The 23,151-nt window shown below is 40.8% G+C and overlaps 1 protein-coding gene and 3 pseudogenes across 3 annotated transcripts; all 4 read right to left on the bottom strand.

Annotated features, from left to right (window-relative positions):
• Positions 1-3,973: 3,973 nt before the first annotated feature.
• Positions 3,974-7,330, bottom strand: LOC101172097 (extracellular calcium-sensing receptor-like). The gene is made up of 8 exons (XM_023961915.2): positions 7,287-7,330; positions 6,842-7,136; positions 6,473-6,759; positions 6,033-6,328; positions 5,609-5,814; positions 5,259-5,480; positions 5,057-5,180; positions 3,974-4,984 (listed from the first exon to the last, which is right to left on the bottom strand). Exons 1-8 carry the CDS (start codon positions 7,313-7,315, stop codon positions 4,086-4,088), a joined length of 2,358 nt encoding a protein of 785 aa, XP_023817683.2. The 5' UTR covers positions 7,316-7,330; the 3' UTR covers positions 3,974-4,085.
• A 575-nt stretch (positions 7,331-7,905) lies between these two features.
• On the bottom strand, positions 7,906-10,741 carry LOC144996780 (conserved oligomeric Golgi complex subunit 5 pseudogene; annotated as a pseudogene).
• Positions 10,742-11,219: 478 nt separating this feature from the next.
• On the bottom strand, positions 11,220-17,514 carry LOC144981775 (uncharacterized; annotated as a pseudogene). Its single transcript, XR_013647273.1, has 3 exons — positions 17,421-17,514; positions 15,625-15,650; positions 11,220-12,444 (listed from the first exon to the last, which is right to left on the bottom strand). The product of XR_013647273.1 is annotated as an uncharacterized LOC144981775 (transcript).
• A 1,308-nt stretch (positions 17,515-18,822) lies between these two features.
• LOC111948505 (extracellular calcium-sensing receptor-like) lies at positions 18,823-21,801 on the bottom strand (annotated as a pseudogene). The gene is made up of 7 exons (XR_013647075.1): positions 21,508-21,801; positions 21,078-21,367; positions 20,688-20,983; positions 20,467-20,598; positions 20,133-20,354; positions 19,935-20,058; positions 18,823-19,852 (listed from the first exon to the last, which is right to left on the bottom strand). The product of XR_013647075.1 is annotated as an extracellular calcium-sensing receptor-like (transcript).
• Between the last annotated feature and the right edge of the window lie 1,350 nt (positions 21,802-23,151).

The raw sequence follows: 23,151 nt of genomic DNA on the forward strand, positions 1-23,151 counted from the left end.
CAATCTTCATTTATTTAGTGAAAGTGGGGACTGACCAAAGAAAAGGAGGTTTATAGTGCAGTGGAGGCTTGCTACACCAACACTGATCCAAATCGAGGCAAATCTGAGTCTGTCTCAGGGACTTCTACTGATGTTTGGATTGATCAACCCTAGATATCTAAGATATGCTTGCTTTTCACTCATTTCACCTCAAACCCTCTGTAAAATTTAAAAATCTTCATAATATCAAGTATTATTTGAGGAGATGCTTCAGCTGTTTCTGAAGCTGAGACGAGTAATAAAAGTCCGAAAATGTTCATCAATTAAGTCAACAGGTTTCACATCTAGATAAAGAGCTCATGACAATTTTATAAACCCCTGCTGTATTCGAGGCTAAGCTTTATTTGTAATAATTATATTTATATGAATTCCTTGTTTCTGTCCTTGACCAGACAGAAGAAAAAGAAGAGAGATATATATAGAGTGGTACGTTAGATATGGAGGATAAGTGGTTAGAATGGGGGAGATTTACATTTTATGTATGTCAAAACATAAGAGTGTCATATGTTAATTGCATGACTTAGTTCTCACATATACTTATCTACACACATCAACAAATAGTTTGCACAAAGCTATTAACAGGTTTTAAGTATATTCATTCATTGATGATGGAGGATTTATCTCACAAGAATTATGCACAGACAGGTGCACACAAGATTTGCATAACCAATATTTTTGAAGAAGGGTGTATAAATAGTACCCGTACCCATATTTGTGCAAAAGTGGATAAGCAGTTTGGTTTAATGAATGTGTGCTTCATAACACTTTTGCTATCCTATGGGGTCCAGATGACCCGATCTTAACATTGATGTGTTCTCCCTACCATGACACCGGTGGATAAACGTGAAGAGGATTACATGTAATTCATGGACACCAGTAAAGATCACAAATCATTGAAGAAAAAAGGTTTAGCGTACTGTCTTGTAGGGTCTAGATGACCCCACTCCCAACATGAACGTGCATAGGATAGCACAAGTGTTAATGTGTACTTTGATCCCACCGAATGCTCCAGCAAAAGCAGGATGCCCGACACCCCACACCCCAGAGCTAGGGGCAGACAGCGCAGCAGCCTGGCCGATCAAGGAATCCAAGAGCCCCACCGACAGACAACCTTGCATTTATTACTGATTTTAGTTGCTGATATTCTGAGAAATTTTTTAAACTTATTTCCGTGTCGTCTTTATAAGTTTTCAAAAGATACAAAAGGTTTATCTTGAATCATACGTTCTAAATGAGTTATTCCGTTATTCTTCCAGATTGGAAAGTTAAGCATTTTCTTTGTTGTCAGGGTTGTTCCAAATGGGTGTCACCTTGCTCGGTGTGAGAGAAGAGGAGACGATAACAGACAAAAGATCAAAAGAAGACAGAGTGGTCAAAATCCAGAAGAAAGTCTGGACTGGTGGTGTAGGTACCATAACCGTTCGGCCTGGAACTTCCGTTCAGGGTCCTTTCGACTAAAGATAAAGTCACACTACGGTAACTTGGACAAACTACGTATCTCGAGATCTGCTCAGGCTCTACAAATTTTCATTTCACGTTCCGTTTTGTAACCTGAAGGTATTTTCCCTAATGATATGTGTCTTACAATATTCTTTGTGATTTTTATAAAGAGATTTTGCCACAATCTGCTCGTAATTCCAGTTTAAGTTCAGCCGTGGCTGAAAATGTTGTTAGCACAGCTAAATGTTGTTCTTCCGGGTCCGTTCTGCCAATAAAGCACTGGGCGCACAAATTAAAAAAACTATATGCGAACATGCATTCAACAATAATCATAACAATAATAAAGGCATGTTTAGAAGACAATCTCGCTCTGTGTTGGAGCTCTGCTTGTTTACAACAGACTTCATAATTTCTTCTTCTATGGTAGTATTGTAATTTAGTAATAGTAATAGTAATAGTAATAACCAATCACTATCTTTTTTAATTTTTAATTTATTTATTTTACTTGTCCTGTCCAACAGCTGGGCAGACAGATGAGAGGTGAAGGCCTCTTGTGTTGGACATATTTTCCTTTAACAACAGGGGTTATGAATCTTCTGACAAACCAGAGGTATGTCTGAATAAACCCCTTTTGTAATCAAGGCCAAACTTTATTCATTTTAATCCTATTTGATAATCTTTTGTGTTGGACTGGACGGAAAAGGAAAGCAGGGAAGAAAAGAGAGGGATGTTAGAGAGGGTATTTATATGGGGGGGGGGGGGGGGGGGGGGAACCATGAAGCAGCATAAAGGCAGGATGTTTATCATTTGACTAAGGTTCAGATGTAAAACAAATCTAGAAGGGGCGGGGCCTGTCCACACACACACTCAAATGTTATAAACATACCTGTTGGCTCAAAAATGTCCACATGTCAATATGTACACAATACAAATATGGTTCACACACGCATACTTATGCTTCCAAACCTACTAGAGCGAAATGTTTCATTCAGTCACGCAAAATATTAGTGCAAAGGTGAGCCAACACCTGTGCTCAAGTGAAATGGATGATGGAATGTAAAAAGAAGGAGGGAGAGTGCCCAGCCATCCCCACACCAAGACCCCCGCCGCAGCAGCTGCGGCAGAACCCCCCCACACACACATACACCCGCACGGCAGTAGGTAGAGAACAGGGAGACGAGTGCCTCATCACCACCCAGGAGTTCTAGGCATCCCCCCAAGGGAGACCCACCCCGCGCTCCGGGCAGCCACCCATCCAGCCCACGGTTGGTCCAGGAAGGAGCAAGGCAGGGGCCAGCCGCCCCCGCCCAAGAGGAGGGCACCCAGGAGAAGAAGGGGTCCACAAAAGGGGTTGTAAACATGGCCTGACCAGGCTCGCCCACAGTTGGAAATTTGGCGAGGCCCAGCGCTCAGGGGCAAGGACCTTAACCCACACCACAGGTACACGGACACTCCCCAGCTCAGGTGGGATGTGATCTGATCCCCGTCTCTTGGTCTTGCCTCTCCCTGCGGGGAGAGAGGATTGCTGGGCCCAGGAAGCCAGCACCCATGGAACACGGCCGCTGTTGCCAAGGGCCCAGTACCCCCTACCAGGGATGGGGTAGGGGACAGATGGTCCAAGGTCCCACCTTCCTTGTAAAATGCGTGTGTGTGTATTTGTGAGTGCTTGTGTGTGCATGTGTGTGTGTTTATGTTAGAATGTATATTTTGAGGAGTAAAGGGTGTGTGTAACAAGGGGGTGCAGTTAAAATTGGCGGGTAGGGCATTGAAAGGACATCTGCTGGATGTCCAAGCATCCCAACCCCCCCCTTACCAAGGGCCCTACATGTCTATGGTGCAAATAAAACCGAATAAATAAATAAAACAGGGTCAGGAGACAGAAGAACAGGTCCAAAAACAACGCTCTGTAAAGAGGGCAAAGTTGCACAAACAAAACTTCACACTGAGTGAAGCTCAGTGCAGAGCTTAAGTATGCAGTGGTTCTCTTTCTCCCCTTTCTTTTATACTGTTATTCCCCATCTCTATAATCCCACTCTCTCATTTTCTCTGTCTTTTCCGTTTAGTCAAACATAAAATGTAAACAAAGTTAACACTAATGAAGTAAACCCTCAAGTACAAAAGGGTTTTATACAAATTTAGACCTCTGGTTTCAGAAGATGATCCCTCTATTATAACAGTAACATCTGTCCAACACAAGAGGCTTTAAGATCCAATCTGTCTGCTCAACTGCTTGACATGAAAAGCTCAAAGAAAAAAAAACTCACATTTTTTTGTAATTCTTGCAATACATAAGAAGAAGATGCTGCAATGTTGGGTATATTTAAAAAATGTGCTTGCATCTAAATCCAAATCTTACCAACCAGTCAAAGATGTAGAACCTCAATTAATAATCCAAACAACACACCTGGCAAAAAAAATCCAACCCAGTCTCTGCCGCCTAAAGTCCTACTGGCCACAAAATTAACTAATGTCAAATGAATTTTCAAACACAAGAGAAGTTCACATTTGTATTTATTTGAATCTTAAAAATTAAACAAATGACAGTTTAAAATGACAGCCTAAAATATTGCCAAGCATTTTCTGCAAATGAAATTCATGTAAAACAATTATTTTTTGTTCATTAAATAATTTTTGGTGTTCTTCTCAGGTTGACACAGAATGATAAAGCACTTTGGAGCAAATATACACATTATTAGTCCAAAACTGGAGGCCAGAATAGCAAATATCTCCACAGCTACTGTGAATTTGCCAGGAGAGCTGACATAAGCTGGGATGAAGCTCAGCCAGACTGCACAGAAAATCAACATGCTAAATGTTATCAGCTTGGCTTCATTAAAGTTGTCCGGCAGTTTCCGAGCCAGCACAGCTAACACAAAGCAGAACACAGCCAGAAGGCTGATGTATCCCAAGACAGCCCAGAACCCAATGGCAGAACCCAAAGCACACTCCAGGATGATCTTCTCTTTATATGTGGAGAAATTTTTCATTGGAAATGGAGGCCTCAGCACAAGCCAAACGATGCAGATTAATACTTGAACAAATGTAAAGAACACTACAGTCAGTCTTTGTTGTAGAGGACCAAACCATTTCATGACATTGCTACCTGGCAGTGTAGCTTTAAAGGCCATCAAGACCACTATGGTTTTTCCAAGCACACAGGAGATACAAAGAACAAAGGTGATGCCAAAAGCTGAGTGACGCAGCATACAAGACCACTCAGTTGGAGCCCCTATGAAAGTTAAGGAACATAAAAAACACAGAGTCAGGGAGAAGAGCAGCAGGAAGCTCAGCTCTGAGTTGTTGGCCCGTACTATTGGGGTGGTTCTGTGATGGAAAAACACTGCTGCTGTTAGGATGGCAAGACATGCTCCACCAACAGAGACGACAGCCAAGATGATAGCCAGAGTCTCATCAATGGAAAGATATTCTACTGGTTTGGGATGACATGAGTCCTTTTCTGGATTTGGCCAGAATTCGATGGGACATGGGAAACAATCAGAGGAATCTAGAAAAACACAGAGAGCAAATTTTAGTTACAAAATATCATGAAGTCTGCTCTGAAAATGGAGGATCTTACCTGAAGTGTTGCTAATCTCTCCTTCAGGACATGGTATACAATCAAAGCAACAGATGGGTTTTCCTTTCTGCAGCACTTTGTGAGTTCCTGGAGGACAGCTATCAGTACACACTGACACTGGTACCTTTCACAGAGGCAACACAAAATATTGAGTGTTTTTGCAAAAAGTTATTTCAAAAATAATTCTCATCAGACTGCTTACTTGTTGTTGACCATCCATCCAGGTTAGATTTCTGTCAATATGGAATTCTTTATTTATAGGCAGAGATGCATCATAGAATCCTACTGTTACCAACTCAATATTTCCACTTTCACCCTTCTGCCAGTTGACCAGCTCATAAACAGCCACAGGATCTCCATTAGCATCAAAAGACACAGGATAGCCATTCTTGGTAAAATTGACTTTCTTTAGTGCATCTAAAACCTGCAGAAAAACACATGAAGGAAAAAAAATAAAAGTAATTTAAAAATGTGAAAAACATCAGTAAATAAAGGCAAATATCTTATTATTTTTTCATATATTATACAAAATAAAACAATATCTCAGCTGACCTGTTTGGATTCCAACATCAAATGTTTGTCACACTCAGCTGTTTCATTTTTTTTCACACACACAACACTGTGAATAGCATGTGCTATCGCATAAACAGCCTTATATACCAGTGTAGTAATTCTCAATGGAGATGATGGAATAAATGCATTTGGAACCTTTTGTAGGTCTTCACTTCCATTGCAGACACGTTGCTCTGTATTCACATCTCCAAAGATACAGAGAAAAATATTATAACAGAAATTATCATGATGTTCTCCTCACTGGAGTCCTTTTTTGGGTATTCATATGTATTGGCAATAAAAAATACATTTTAAACACTATTTAATGTTTACTAAGACTTTTTTACTGATAATTATTTAACATACCAATATATTTAACCACACAACCTGAGAGATAAAAGTCTCTTCTCAAGAAAAAACTCACCTTTTCTCAGTCTGCATTTAAATGTCTCCTCCCAAAACTCAGTCAGCACTGGGGATGCTGCCACTTCAGAAAGAGAGAGATCCAGCAGAAAATCTTTTAACCCTGGGATGTCAGATTTTGGAATAGCAAATCCAATGGCCCCCTCACAGAAAGTGAACTTTTGCAAATTTGTGTCTGTAATCCAGGACTCACTGCCTATCCACTGACGAGATGGTGAAGGTTTTGCGGCAAGTTCTTCCAACAAGACTTTCATATCTCCAGTTGCAGTAAAGGCAACAATAACCTTAGCTGTTGACCTAAGAGCATAATGAATGAATTTTTAATCAATAAAAATCTTTATGTTATATCCTTTTTTGTGCTTGTTTTATCAGGTTTAAATTCAGGGGAAACATAGACAGAAATAACCAAATTTGCAAATTTCCGAAGCAACACAACATTACCTGCGGATAAAATCGGCCACTTTCTGGATTTTATGAGGCTGCGTCCGATGAAAAGATTCAGAAAACTCCACACAAATCCCCTCCTTGTGAGCTGCTTGAAGAAAAGAGGCCATCCCGTTATTGCCATAATCTGAATCAGAGCAGATAGCGCCTATCCAAGTCCAGCCAAAGTGTTTCACCAGCTTGGCCAGCGCTACAGACTGAAATGCATCACTGGGTATGGTTCTGAAGAAATTTGGATACTGTTGCTTATCAGACAGACAAGCACATGTGGCAATGTGGCTGACCTTAAAAAAAAAACAAAGAAAGATGGTTACCTCATACAATTATTTATAAAACAGTTTGTAAATAAGTGAAATACACAATTACTTGGGGAATGTTAAAGGATCCAATGATCCGAGAAATGCTGATGGATGGTGTGGATCCAGATTCAGCAACAACAGCCGCCATCATGCCAGACTGAGAGCAATTACTATCTTTGTAGAAGATTTTGTCCTCCCTGTTGGATAGCTGAAAAGCAGCTTGCACGGCCATAGGCACTGCAGCGCATGAGTCATGGATCTGATAACCAAGCCTGATACCAGGCAGCAGCTCTGTGCTGTTGTTAATCTCCTCAATGGCAAAGATCATTGTACGAGAGAAACGCAGTGCACGAGCATTTATGCTAAAAGTGACAAAATTGAGGACACAACATTTACCAAAATTAGTACAAATAATATTTTTAAGTCTTAACAGCAAAACTGCAAAAGAAAAAAACATTGTAAAAAATGTCATTTCTAGTGATACATTAGTTTTCCTTTAAACTCTTACTAACCTTCCTGTGCACTTTAGTGGCTCAGGCATGGTAGCATAATTATACATCTCTGTGTACATGTTATAGTGAATAGAGAGCACACCACCTATAACAAAGTCACCGTCCATTGAGAATGCAGGTGAATGTCTCGTACCCCACGGGTTACATCTCACATAGGAAGCATCAGCACTGGCAACATCAACCCCAGTCCTTTGTTTCAAGCCAATCAGAGACCCGCTCAAGAAAAAAACTGAGTTCATCTCAAACAAACACAGAGGCAACACCAGGATATTGAGGAAAGCTGAGATCTCCATCCCTCCAATGTCTGAATGTAACTCTGAGGAGGTCCTGCCTTGTTTATATAACATATTCTGTATTCTTTAGGGGGAAAAATGCCCCATATTGTTGTTTGTCTGTGACACAATGAAATTGTTATTCTTTGTCTGAGTCTTTGACAAAGTAACATGAAACATGTTATAATGCTCACACTGTTTCTTTTCTTTTAACTAAGTGGAGACAGACAATGAAATTTGGGTTGGACGGAGTAAGGTAAGGATTTATTTCAAAATGTTTGATAACAATATCCTTAATTCTGTCCTGGTTCCGGAAAAAGATTTTTTTTTATATTGATTTAAAAAAATACGATTAAACACCACATCTCATATATCATGGTCATATTTTCTAAAGTGATTTAAATACGTATTGCTTCAACAATATACAACCCCAAAAGGAACTGTCAAAACAGCAAAAAGGGGGCCGGTCTGTGTCCTGTCTGCAGGCCGAGTTTGAGCTGGCTCTGTCCAGGAAAATGCTTTAGTAGAAACCATTGGAGCCCCTGGTGGAGGAGCCCCCACCCAACCAGTGGAAGTGGCCCATTTAAAAAACCCAGTATGAACTTTGTAACCATGTAAAAAGAAAAAATGAAGAGGTGTCCTTCAAACATGTTAACATTCCTGAGAACCCTGTTGTGGTTTCACATAGCTTTGCTCTCCATCAGGCATCTGTTCTGCTGGTGGCTCTTTGGAGGACCTGGAGCATGATGGGATAGATGGGGGGAAACTCTTTCCCCTGCTAGGCTCTGACTGAGCCTCCAGGGAATCCGTGATCAGGGAGAGGCGGTCTTTTTCAGAGGGTTGGTCGTCCAGCCACTGAGAGTAATGGGCGACAGACCAGTTTGCTCTCTGGTGAGGTGACTTGTGTTCAGGGGAGGCTCTGGAGAACAAGAAGTGGAGCAGGGTGTTGAAGGAGATAAGGTCTCCCACAGCTGGACTGCTGGCAATCAAGTTGGTGGTCTGAAACAGGAAAGACCTGAAGGAGCAGAGCATCCTGTAGAACTTCTCATGATCGGAGACCCTCCTGCACAGCGGAGCCATGGCCATTTTCATCTCTGCAAAATCAGCAGTCAGCCTCATTTTGCTGCCCTCCCCCAGTGGGCACAGCAGGAAGGCATGGCGGACAAACAGCTGGATGGCTCTCTGGGCGATGGCCTCTGTCTTCTCATAGATGAAGTCTGCACACTGGTAGTGTCTGAAATAGTCGGCCATCACCTTGCAGATGAAGCCGTGCCGCTCCTTCATGTACTGGGAGAACACGGAATATCCGGTTTATCCAGGCCGGAAACGTTTTCTTGGTTAAGGGTTAAGATGATGACTTCAATGGAGTTGCTCACAGACTGCAGCAGAGGTGCAAGCGCACTCCCTATTAGTGAGTGCATGACCTGCAGAGAAGAAGAGAGGGTCTTAGTGCAGCCGGTGGACATGAGACCAAACCGGAGAGGATCTTCAGGACGCCCTGATGCAGGCGGTAAAGCGAGTTCACCATGCCAACGTTCCTCCTCTGACCCTCTGTTAACGGACCAATCACCTGACTGGCATCGGCCTGAGAGCACAGCAGCTGCTTGGAGTTAATTCAGAAGAGCTACACGGTCTTGGCGGTATTCTTGGCCACAGAGGTGGAGAGGTGTGGATCCACTGCACCTACGTTTAGCTCAAAACTGAAAAGGAGGTTTAGAGTGCAGTGGAGGCTTGCTACACCAACACTGATCCAACTGGAGGCAAATCTGAGTCTGTCCCAGGGACTTCTGCTGATGTTTGGATTGATCAACCCTAGATATCTAAAATTTGCTTGCTTTTCACTCATTTCACCTCAAACCCTCTGTATAATTTAAAAATCTTCATAATATCAAGTATTGTTTGAGGAGATGCTTCAGCTGTTTCTGAAGCTGAGACGAGTCCAAAAATGTTCATCAATTAAGTCTAGATGTTTCACATCTAGATCTAGAGCTAATAACAACAAAAAAAGGATTTTGAGTCTTTGCAGTTGGTTCTTTTTTTCTATTTTCTTTTTTCTTGTCCTGTCCGACAGTTGAGTTAGCAGATCAAAGCTGAAGGCTTCTTGTGTTGGACAGATTTTACTGTTACAAATGGGTTTTTATTAATCTTCAGACAAACACGATGTATATTTTTATAAACCCCTTCTGTATTTGAGGCTAAGCTTTATTTGTAATAATTATATTTATATGAATTCCTTGTTTCTGTCCTTGACCGGACAGAAGAAAAAGAAGAGAGATATATATAGAGTGGTATGTTAGATATGGAGGATAAGTGGTTAGAATGGGAAAGATTTACATTTTATGTATGTCAAAACATAAGAGTTTCATATGTTAATTGCATGACTTAGTTCTCACATAGACTTATCTACACACATCAACAAATGCACAAAGCTATTAACAGGTTTTAAGTATATTCATTCATTGACGATGGAGGATTTATCTCACAAGAATTATGCACACAGACAGGTACACACAAGATTTGCATAACCAATATTCTTGAAGAGGGGTGTATAAACAGTACCCGTACCCATATTTGTGCAAAAAGTGAGGTCAATAAGTATTTGATCACCCAGTGATTTAGCAAGTTCTCCCAATTGGAAAACATGGAGGGGTCTAAAATTTTCATCATAGGTGCATTTCCACAGTGAGAGACAGAATCTGAAGAAACATTCAGAAATCACGTTGTACGATTTTTTAAAACAATTTATTTGTATATTACTGTGACAAATAAGTATTTGATCACTTGATTTACACAACTTTAATATGTGGTACAGAAGCCTTTGTTAACAATTACAGAGGTCAAACAGTTCCTGTAGTTCTTCACTAGGTTTCTACACACTGCAGCAGGAATTTTGGCCCACTCCTCCATACAGATCTTCTCTAGATGTGTCAGGGTTTGGGGCTGTCGCTTTCGGCTCCCTCCAAAGATTCTCTATTGGATTTAGGTCTGGAGACTGGCTAGGCCTTTCCAGAACCTTGATATGCTTCTTACGGAGCCACTCCTTGGTTTTCTTGGCTGTGTGCTTCGGGTCATTGTCATGCTGAAAGACCCAGCCACGACCCATCTTCAACGCTCTGACTGAGGTAAGGAGGTTTTTTGCCCAATATCTCACAATACAGAGCCCCGTTCATCCTCTCCTTAATACAGTGCAGTCGACTGCACAGTACAGTACAGCCGACCACAGGTGGTGAAGATGGGAAAGAAGGTCTCTGCTGAGCTGACAGTCAGCACCGGTACACCACAGGGGTATTGCCTCAACCAAAGCTCTTCTCACTTTACACCTACGACTGCACCTCCACCCAATTCCAACAACATCATCATTAAGTATGCAGACGACACAACCGTCCTTGGCCTCATCAGAGAAGGGGAAGAGTCTGCATACAGAGACCTCGTGCACGGGTTCACCATCTACGAAGAGGACAACGACCTTGTTCTCAACGTAGAGAAAACATAAGAAATAATCGTGGACTACAGAAGGAAAGCACCACCACATCAACCGCTCATCATCAACAGGACTGTGGAGGAGCGGACCGACTGCCACCAGTTCCTGGGTCTGCAGATCACTAACAGCCTCAGCTGGGGAAAAAAAACACTGTTGCCACAGTGAAGAAAGCCCAGCAGAGGTTGTACTTCATCAGGCTGCTGAAGAAGGCTGGTCTCAAGCGCCGGACCCTCACCCAAGCCTACAGGGGGCTTGTGGAAAGCATCCTCACTAGCGGACTAACAGCCTGGTTTGGAAACACCACCATAAAAGAAAGGCAGATGCTGCAGAGGGTCATTAACACAACTGGCAAAATTATAGGTTGCAACCTTCCATCCATGGACACCATCTATGAACAGCGCTGCAGGAGGAGAGTCTCTAAGATCATCAGAGACAGACATCACCCTGCTCATGCACTGATCCAGTGTGTGGACTCAGGCCTGAAAGCATCCAAGCACACACCACACGCTTCCACAACAGCTTTTTCCCTGCAGCAATCAGAATGCTGGCAAAGGACATCAGAAAGGGGAAGACTGGACTAAATCACTAAGTGCAATAAACAATAATATGTGCAATAATTCTTCTGTACAGACTGGGTCGCTGCAATATTCATATTCATATTTTACTCATATTTATATATTTTATATACCTTGTAATTTTGTTGTCTAATTTTAACTTTTAACTTTATTCTATTAATTTTTTTAATTTTTTTTTACCTTTTTAATTTACCCTGACATGAGAGATGCCAAAGGAAAATTCCGATGTACCGCATGTGCAAACGGCAATAAAACCTTGAATCTTCCCCCCCTTGCTTCACTGTAGCTATGGTGTTCTTGGGATGATGCTCCTCCTTCTTCCTCCTCCAAACACGCCGAATGGAGTTAAGACCAAAAATTTCTATTTTGGTCTCATCTGACCACAGGACTTTCTCCCATGACTCTTCTGGATCATCAAGATGGTCATTGGCAAACTTCAGACGGGCCTTGACATGGGGTGACTTCAGCGGGGGAACCTTCCGTGCGATACATGATTTTAAACCATGACATTTTAATGTATTACTTACAGTAGCCTTGGAAACGGTGGTCCCAGCTCTCTTCAGGTCATTGACCAGCTCCTTCCGTGTAGTCCTGGGCTGATTCTTCACCTTCCTTAGCATCATCGATACCCCACGAGGTGAGATCTTGCGAGGGGCCCCAGTCCGAGGGACATTGACAGTCATCATTAGCCTCTTCCATTTTCTTACAATTGCTCCAACAGTTGTTCATTTCTCACCAAGCTGCTTGGCAATTGACCCGTAGCCACTTCCAACTTTGTGAAGGTCTACAATTTTGTCTCTTGTGTCTTTTGACAGCTTCTTCTTCTTCTTCTTGTGATTTTATTGGCAGGAGGCACTAACGTGAAGGTGCATTACCGTCACCTACTGTGTTGGAGTGTGGGTCAGAGTGGGGAATTACCTAACCAAATGTAACTTTAAAAAAAATAAAATAAATAAATAAATTACACTAAATTCTCCTCAATAACCTAGTTCTTTTCAAAAAACCTATAATTGCACCATTTAAATTCTCCTCCCCTCCCAAAAGCTTCTTTAAAGTCATTTGCTCACCCTCTATCATCCGTACCCTACTTTCCAGTTGTCGTCTTTCCTCCCTATACAGTTCACACTGACATAGAACATGCTCCACCGACTCTTCTCCTTTCCCGCACTCACACAAACCAGTTGGATGTTTCCCTATCAGATGCAATGTATTATTTAAACCAGTCTGCCCCATCCTCAACCGTGATATTATGCAGCTATCTCTGGTGTTTACTCTGACATTCATACCTCTCCCTACTCTGTCCTGAATACTAAATAGATGTCTTCCTTTCCTCTCCCTTTCCCATTGTGTCTGCCATTCTTCCATAATACGCCTCCTAATAATTGCCCTAAATTCTGTCCTACCTAATGGAATTTCCATCTCTATTCCCCGTTTCAATGCCCTTTTTGCCAGGAAGTCAGCCATTTCATTTCCCTCCACCCCCCTATGTGCTGGTACCCACATGAATCTAATGTTTATTTTCAAGTTTGCCAACCTGATCAAACTCTCATAAATTTCATATAATATATCTGATCTGCTCTCAGAATAGTATGACTTCAGAGACATCAAAGCTGACAATGAATCTGAACAAATTATACCATCCCCAATTCTGTTCTGTTCCAGCCAGTGTAAACTATATGATATTGCCAACATTTCAACTGCAAAAACTGAAAGATCCTTTGACGTCTTAACTCCAACAGATTTGTCCAATGTAGGGATACAGAAAGAAAAACCAGTTCTCATTGTTTCTGGGTCTTTAGATCCATCTGTATATATGGGTATAAATGAAGCATGGACTGTGTCTAATCTGTCTGCTGTTATCTCATCCCAGTTTCCCTTCCCTTTTCTATCCTCCATTGTTCTATGGAGATACAAATCCACTTGCGCAGTTGGAAAAATCCAGAAAGGAGTGGTCGGGTACAAAAACGTCTTAACTAGGGTTTTGCCATGAATATTTGCTTTTCTTGCTAACCTAGCTAATTTCCAAGCAGCACTTTCATTTGTCCCATTATCACTTTCCCAACAAGGATCAATAGCCCTCCTAACCATGTTCTCTACACCTACACAACCCTGTATTTTCACCCAATAGTTAAGCATCAGCTGTTTAATTCTTTAATTCTTAGTTTCAATGGTAGCTCCCCCATTTCAACTTGTAATGACACAGCAGGAGTTGACCTCATAGCCCCAGTGCAAATTTTCAATGCCTGATTTTGGATGACTTCTATTTTATGTAATAATGTTTTGCACGCTGTATTGTAAACAATAATTCCATAATCTGTGACTGACCTAATCATTGTAATATATATTTGTTTTAAAGCCTGTGCACTAGCTCCCCACCCAGTACCTTTCAAGCATCTCATTATATTTATGACTTTCTTACATCTCCCTACTATACTATCAATGTTCTCTCTCCATTTCAATTTTGTAACCAATATAACACCCAGGTACCTAAAACTATGTACTTGCTCAATTGCTTCTCCATATAACCTTAAGTTCAAAACAGTTCCACGTTTCCTAGTAAAAACCATGCATTTTGTTTTAGTTACTGAAAATTTGAATCCCCAGTCATAAGACCAGTTTTCCACCTCCGTAATCGCGTCTTGTATTTTTCTCTCCACATAATGAATATTTCTTCCCCTCTTCCACAAGACTCCATCATCTGCAAATAATGCTTTCCCAAATTCACATCCAATTGAATTAAATATATCATTAATCATAATTGAAAACAGCACAGGGCTAATCACACTACCTTGTGGGGTTCCATTATCCACTACGTACCTATTAGAAAAGGACTTTCCTATCCTAATTTGAACACATCTATCAAACAAAAACCCCTTAATCCAATTATAGATTCTTCCATTAAGTCCTAACGTACCTAATTTTATAAATAAACCCTCTTTCCAGACCATATCATAAGCCTTTTCAATATCAAAGAATACCGCCACCAAATATTCTTTATTTACTTGGGCTTTCCTAACGTCTGCTTCTAGACAGATTACAGGATCCATTGTCCCTCGACCTTTCCTAAAACCATTCTGATATGGGGACAGCAAATTTTTACTTTCCAGGTAATACTGCATCTCTCATTTATCATTCTTTCCATCACTTTACCAACATGTGATGTGAGTGCTATGGGCCTGTAATTTTCTGGGCTGCTCGGATCTTTCCCAGGTTTTAATATAGGAATAACCACAGCCTCTTTCCAATTGGTCGGCAATTTACCTTCACACCAGACCCTATTATACATGTCCAATTATTTCAATTTCATTTTCCTACCTAAATGTTTTAACATAACATAACTTATACCATCCCTACCGGGTGATGTAATTTTAGATTTATGTAGTGCTAAATCCAATTCAAAGCAGGTAAACGGAGCATCCATGCTTGTCAAATAAGTGTTATCATCAAATTCCTTGTAGTGCCGTTCCCTAATTTCATCTCTCCTCCCTTTCCTATACCCTGACAAATTCTCATTACTTTGACTTCTCACAAAAGTTTTAGCCAACATTTCTGCTTTATCCGTATCCGATATCGCCAGGTCATCATCACTCATTTTCTAATCATTCCCCAAACCGTATTAACTGGAGTTGTTCGATCAATTTTATCACAAAAACCCCTCCAGTACTCCCTTTTCTCCTTTTTAATAATCCTTCTTGCCTGTGAACAAAGTCTCTTATAGTTCAACAGATTTTCATATGTGTGAGTCCGTTTTAAGAGTTTCAAACCCTTATTCCTATTCTTAACTGCTATCTTGCAGTCTTCAGTCCACCATGGAACATTTTTCCTCGTCATAGTTGCTTTACTTCTCGGAATTGTTTTTTGCGCCGCTGAAATTATTAAATTTCGAACTTTCTTTTCCATTTCTTCAGCCGTACTCTCCATACTAATGTTTGAACATTCCTCCTCACACATAAAAGTAAATTCATCCCATTTTGCTTTATGAAAAAGCCATCTTCCTTCCTTTCCATTACTTGGTGGTTCTCTATCACCACCAACCCTAGAGAACACAGGATAATGGTCACTCCCCATTGTGCTCTTGTGTACATTCCACTCGCTACCCCCTGCCAAATCATTTGAAACAAAAGTAAGATCTAGTGCTGACATATTCCCTGTTCGAACATCAATTCTTGTTCCTCTCCCATCATTGAGACACACCAAGTGTAATTCATCCATCAAATCCTCCAATACCTCACCATTAACATCTGTCACCTTCCCCCCCCCATAATGTGCTATGTGCATTAAAATCCCCACAAACAATGACATGCCCATTGTCCAGACGAATAATTGATTTAAGAAGACTGAGATCTAACTTTTTGCATGGATTATAGTAATTAACAACGTATATTCTCCCCAGACCAATATAAATTTCAATGCCAATAAATTCTTCTTGTGTTCCTATCTTAATCAGCCTGTAATTGAAATTATTTTTTTATAAAGGTGGAACAACCACCCCCACCTCCCTCTGCTCTATCACACCGGATTCCCGTATATTGGGAAATTCTAAAATCTAAATTTGGCCTTAACCACGTCTCTTGAATACATATAATATCCGGTTTTTGATCCAAGTCATCTATACACTTTTTCAATTCCTGTCCATTTGCCAATAAGCTCCTTGCATTCCATTGAAGTATAAGAACCATTTACTATCCCACATTTCCCACCTCCTGACTAGACTGGGCACTGAGGTTGTTCCGAACCTCTTCCCATGTCAACTCATTGATGTCCAAATGGTTCGCTGCTGCTTTTACAATGATTTGTATTCTTTCTGTTTTTGATTTAGTTTCCATCGTTGCATTTATAACTCCAGCTACAAACGTGACCAGTTTCTTCAAATCTATCAAAACTCTCCCCTCAACATTCCTGCCCTGTATACTGTTTGGCACCTCGTGTATGACTCCTGTCTGTCTATCAGAACTTTTACCAACCATTTTAACTGCATCTGCATATGAGATTCTATGTAGTACTCTGTTTTTTTGAATATGGACTTCTCTCCTCATAACCTCACAGCCTGCATATGCAGCACTATGGTCCCCCCCACAGTTACAACACTTTGGTTTCATCTTGTTTCCACAGGACTCATAGCCATGATCTTCTCCACACCTGGGACACCTCTGCTTGCCTTTACATACAGCAGCAGTGTGTCCAAATCTCTGGCAGTGAAAACATCTAATGGGTTTAGGAACATATTCCCTCACAGTATAAGACATGTATCCCAGGGACACTCTGTCCGGCAGGCTCCTTCCCATAAATTCCTACAATATTCCCTCAGACTCCCTCCTCACACCATCCCGAAAAACACTTAATCTCCTTGCTTCTCTTATTTCTGCCCCTCGTAGGTTAGCTTTAAATTTTGTAATAGACATTTCCACAGGTATGCCCCAAATCACTCCCCTCCGCCCCTGACCTCCCAATCCTACCTTGCTCATACTAACAATTTTATGTTTCCCCACTTCTCTCATTTTACAGGCCCTGTCCCTCTGCTCCTCACTTCTACAAACAATCAACAGGTTCCCATCTCTCAGGACTTTAGCAACTTTAATGTCCCCCACTTGATTCTTCAAGATAGTCGTCAATTTTATCGGGCTAAAAGTACTTAACCCTTGTCCTTCAGAAAATCTCAAAATGACTTTATAGCCATCCCTTCCTTCTTCATCACTGTCAGTTGACATCACTCGTCTTTGTTTTCTAGGATCAGTTCCATCAAAACTATTTCCTCTCTTTTCCCTTCCTGTTTCAATCCCAAAGCTCATCTCCATACTATCCTCACTTTCACATCCCCCGTCATCTCCCCACTCCTTCCCAGTCACAACACAGCTGTGCCTACCCGCCACCGCCTTAGCGTCCATCCTCGATTTAGCCATGTTTTTCGCGCCGCGCTCGCTATGTCACCTCTTTTGACAGCTCTTTGGTTTTGCCCATGTTGGTAGTTAGACATCTGACTGATTGTGGGGGGCACAGGTGCCTTTATGCAAGCTAACGACCTCAAACAGGTGCCACTAATTTAGAATCATGAGCAGAGTGGAGTTGAACTATTTAAAAGCAGAACAGCAGGTCTTTGCTGGTCAGAAATCTATCTGATAATCAAGTGATCAAATACTTATTTGTCACAGTAATATACAAATAAATTGTTTTAAAAAATCGTACAACGTGATTTCTGAATGTTTCTTCAGATTCTGTCTCTCACTGTGGAAATGCACCTATGATGAAAACTTTAGACCCCTCCATGTATTCTAAGTGAGAGAACTTGCTAAATCACTGGGTGATCAAATACTTATTGACCTCACTGTGGATAAGCAGTTTGGTTAAATGAATGTGTGCTTCATAACCCTTATGCTATCTTATGGGGTCCAGATGACCCGATCTTTACATTGATGTGTTCTCCCTACCATGACACCGGTAGATAAAGGTGAAGAGGATTACATGTAACGCCAGTAAAGATCACAAATCATTGAAGAAAAAAGGTTTCGCGCACAGTCCTGTAGGGTCTAGATGACCCCACTCCCAACATGAACGTGCCTAGGATAGCACAAGTGTTAAAGTGTACCCTGATCACACCGAATGCTCCAGCAAAAGCAGGAGGCCCGGCACCCCACATCCCCCAGAGCTAAGGGGAGACAGCGCAGCAGCCTGGCAGATCAAGGCATCCAAGAGCCCCACCGACAGACAACCTTGCACTTATTACTGATTTCAGTTGCTGATATTCTGAGAATTTCTTTAAACTTATTTTTCATGTCGTCTTTTCAACTTTTCAAAAGATACAAAAGTTTAATCTTAAATTATGTGTTCTAAATAAGTTATTCTGTTAGCCTTCCAGTTTGGAAAGTTAAGCATTTTCTTTGTTGTCAGCTTGCTCGGTGTGAGAGAAGAGGAGATGATAACAGACAAAAGATCATAAGAGGACAGGGTGGTCAAAATCCAGGCGAAAGTCTGGGCTGGCGGCAGGCAAACAGAATCAGAAACAGGGTCAGGGGACAGAAGAACAGGTCCAAATATAACGCTCGGTAAAGAAGGCAGAGTGGCACAAACAATACTTCACACTGAGCTTCTCTCAGTGCAGAGATTAAGTATGCTGTGGTTCTCTTTCTCCCCTTTCTTTTATACTGTTATTCCAAGTACAAGTTCCTACTGGCCACAATATTGACTAATGTTAAATGAATTTTCAAACACAAGAGTTCGCATTTTTATTTATTTGAACCTTAACTATTACACAAATGACATTTTGTTTTTCCAAAAGAAATGTTTAATGCATTGTCTAAAATATTGCCAAGCATTTTATGCAGATGAAATTCATGTTAAAGAATTATTTTTTGTTCATTAAATAATTTTTGGTGTTTTTCTCAGGTTGACACAGAATGATAAAACACTTTGGAGCAAATATACACATTATTAGTCCAAAACTGGAGGCCAGAATAGCAAATATCTCCACAGCTACTGTGAATTTGCCAGGAGAGCTGACATAAGCTGGGATGAAGCTCAGCCAGACTGCACAGAAAATCAACATGCTAAATGTTATCAGCTTGGCTTCATTAAAGTTGTCCGGCAGTTTCCGAGCCAGCACAGCTAACACAAAGCAGAACACAGCCAGAAGGCCGATGTATCCCAACACAGCCCAGAATCCAATGGCAGAACCCAAAGCACACTCCAGGATGATCTTCTCTTTATATGTGGAGAAATTTTTCATTGGAAATGGAGGCCTCAGCACAAGCCAAACAATACAAATGAATACTTGAACAAATGTAAAAAATACTACAGTCAGTCTTTGTTGAGGAGGACCAAACCATTTCATGACATTGCTACCTGGCAGTGTAGCTTTAAAGGCCATCAAGACCACTATGGTTTTTCCAAGCACACAGGAGATACAAAGAACAAAGGTGATGCCAAAAGCTGAGTGACGCAGCATACAAGACCACTCAGTTGGAGCCCCTATGAAAGTTAAGGAACATAAAAAACACAGAGTCAGGGAGAAGAGCAGCAGGAAGCTCAGCTCTGAGTTGTTGGCCCGTACTATTGGGGTGGTTCTGTGATGGAAAAACACTGCTGCTGTTAGGATGGCAAGACATGCTCCACCAACAGAAACGACAGCCAAGATGATAGCCAGAGTCTCATCAATGGAAAGATATTCTACTGGTTTGGGATGACATGAGTCCTTTTCTGGATTTGGCCAGAATTCGATGGGACATGGGAAACAATCAGAGGAATCTAGAAAAACACAGACAGTACAGGTCAGTTTCTAAGGGTCAGAAATGTGACGTAAATCAGCTTTGCAAATGGAGGATCTTACCTGAAGTGTTGCTAATCTCTCCCTCAGGACATGGTATACAATCATAGCAACAGCTGGGTTTTCCTTTCTGCAGCACTTTGTGAGTTCCTGGAGGACAGCTATCAGTACACACTGACACTGGCACCTTTCACAAAGGAACATTTGTTATATAAACATTTATCAAAACCTTTTATTGTAAATAATTATCAGACTATTTACTTGTTTTCTACCATCCATCCAGGTTAAATTTCCGTTGATATGGAATTCTTTATTTATAGGCAGAGACGCATCATAGTATCCTACTGTTACCAACTCAATTTTTCCACTTTCACCCTTCTGCCAGTTGACCAGCTCATAAACAGCCACAGGATCTCCATTAGCATCAAACGACACAGGATAGCCATTCTTGGTAAAATTGACTTTCTTCAGTGCATCTAAAACCTGCAGATAAATGTGGAAAGCAAAAGAAAATCAATAAATGTTAGTCTACTATAACACTATTTAGTTCAGTGATAGGTAATAAGAAATATATGTTCTTCATATCTTAGCTGACCTGCTTGGACTCCAACATTAAATGTTTGTCACACTTGGTTGTCGAATTTTTTTCTGGGCACACAACACTATGGACTCTGAAGCTTTGTTATGTCTTCACTTCCATCGCAGACACGTTCTTCTGCACCAACATCTTAAGAAAAACAGAGACAAACACAGATTATTACTTTTGTTTTTCCAAAATTTAATAATAATATTAATATTAATTTCCCTAACCCAAACCTATTTTCAGTCTGCATTTGAAGGCGTTCTCCCAGAACTCTGTCAGCAGTGGAGATGCTGCCACTTCTGAGGGAGAAAGATCCAGCAAAAAATCTCTCAAACCTGGGATGACAGATTTTTGAATCCCGAATCCAAGGGCCCCTTCACAGAAATCAAACTTCAGCAAGTTTGGGTCTGTTACCCAGGCCTCGCTGCCTATCCACTGACGAGAGGATGAAGGTTCCCTCGCAAGTTCTTCCAGCAGGACTTTCATATCTCCAGAAGAAGCAAATGCCACAATTACCGTAGCGGTTGCCCTAAAGAGTCAATAGATGCATTTATTTAAATACAATTTTCTTCCTGCCATTTTATTTGTCTATTTTTCTAGAAGGACAAAAAGATTGCTTTTACCTGCGGATAACATCAGCCACTCTTTGAATTTTCCTATATGGATTGGTCCGAAAAAAACATTCTGAAAACTCCACACAAATTCCCTCCTTTTGAGCTGCTTGAAGAAAAGAGGCCATCCCGTTATTGCCATAATCTGAATCCGAGCAGACAGCACCTATCCAAGTCCACCCAAAGTGTTTCACCAGCTTGGCCAGCGCTACAGCCTGAAATGCATCACTGGGTATAGTTCTGAAGAAATTTGGATACTGCTGCTTATCAGACAGACAAGCACACGTGGCAAAGTGGCTGACCTAAAGATAAATATAACAATTTAATTAGCATGGGTTCAATTACTTAAAAAATAAATAAATAAATAAATAAATAAATAAATAAATAAATAAATAAATAAATAAATAAATAAAGGTCTTAAAATAACTGTAGACATATTTACTTGGGGAATGTTAAAGGATCCAATGATCCGAGAAATGCTGATGGATGGTGTGGATCCAGATTCAGCAACAACAGCCGCCATCATGCCAGACTGAGAGCAATTACTATCTTTGTAGAAGATTTTGTCCTCCCCGTTGGAGAGCTGAAAAGCAGCTTGCACGGCCACAGGCACTGCAGCGCATGAGTCATGGATCTGATAACCAAGCCTGATACCAGGCAGCAGCTCTGTGCTGTTGTTAATCTCCTCAATGGCAAAGATCATTGCACGAGAGAAACGCAGTCCACGAGCGTTCATACTAAAAGTAGCAAAAATAAGTACACATTTACCAAAAATATTACAATTCAGATAACAATACTGTCATTTTTTTTAAATCTTAACAGGAAAGTTGTAAAAAAAAAAAATATTGTAAAAGATTTCATTTGATACATTAGTTTTCCTTTAAACTCTTACTAACCTTCCTGCGCACTTTAGTGGCTCAGGCATGGTAGCATAATTATAAATCTTTGTGTACATGTTATAGTGAATAGAGAGCACACCACCTATAACAAAGTCACCGTCCATTGAGAATGCAGGTGAACGTGTCGTACCCCACAGGTTACATCTCACAGAGGAAGCATCAATGTTGGCAACATCAACCTCAGTCCTTTGTTTTAAGCCACTCAGAGCCCCACCCAAGAAAAAAACTGAGTTCATCTCAAACGAACAGAGAGGCAACAGCAGGATAGTAAAGAAAGCTGAGATCTCCATCCCTCCAATGTCTGAATGTAAATCCAAGGAGGTCCTGCCTTTTTTATATAACATATTCTGTATTCTTCTGGGGGAAAAATGCCCCATAGTGTTGTTTTTCCATGACACCATGAAATTGTTATTCTTTGTCTGAGTCTGTCATTTACCTCTGTGAGAAATAAAAACAAAAAGATACAAACGTGATAATGCTCTCACTTTTTCGTTTCTTCTAAATAAGTGGATACACTAAGAAAGAAAAATAAACAGTTGATTCTTTTGTGGTAGGATTAGGGGTAGCTATCATTCCTATACCCTTAATTTGGCACGTCTGAATGAGAACTTTTTATTGATTCGGAAAAAAAAACATTCTTACATGATTAAACACCACATCTAGAAAAATATACGGTAGTTATACTTTATAAAGTCTCACCTCTTTAAAGGCCTATTCCTTCAACAACATACAAAGAAACAATGACAAAAGGAACAAAATGTTGTCAACACAGCAAATAAGGGCTAAACCATACAGAATAATCTGGCATACGAAAGTGTTACTGCTGGATCACGTATGCTGCTTTGATTAGCCCACTGACGTTGACAGAATATTTCTCTTGGGTGTCAAAATTTTGTACATTAAATGAATCTTCCAAACATTTATTTTCAGAACCTGCTTAACCCTTTTGGTGTAATGAGCTTGATGTAGCTAACCTAGCTATTATAGAGTGGAGGTGGGGTCCACCCTGAACTGGTCATAAGTCTGTTGCAGGGCCACACACACACTCCTGGTGTCAATTTAAAGTCACCAATCAGCCATGAATCAAGTACCGGTATTTGGATTGTAAAGGGGAAATACTCACAGAGAACCCAAATATGCACAAAGAGCACATTCCAACTCCACACAGAGAGAGACCCCAGCTGGGG

This window comes from Oryzias latipes, chromosome 13 (assembly GCF_053564925.1).
Source record: "Oryzias latipes strain Hd-rR chromosome 13, Olatipes_Hd-rR_3.1".
Classification (NCBI taxonomy): Eukaryota; Metazoa; Chordata; class Actinopteri; order Beloniformes; family Adrianichthyidae; genus Oryzias; species Oryzias latipes.

What these genes read in the sequence shown, in the direction of transcription:
- LOC101172097 (XM_023961915.2), bottom strand. Translation starts at nt 7,315, where the DNA reads ATGCCTGAGCCACTAAAGTGCACAGGAAG. An exon ending in CCACTAAAGTGCACAGGAAG is followed by an intron (nt 7,137 to 7,286) that starts GTTAGTAAGAGT and finishes TGTCACTTTTAG; the next exon opens with CATAAATGCTCGTGCACTGC. An exon ending in GATCCTTTAACATTCCCCAA is followed by an intron (nt 6,760 to 6,841) that starts GTAATTGTGTAT and finishes TTTTTTTTTAAG; the next exon opens with GTCAGCCACATTGCCACATG.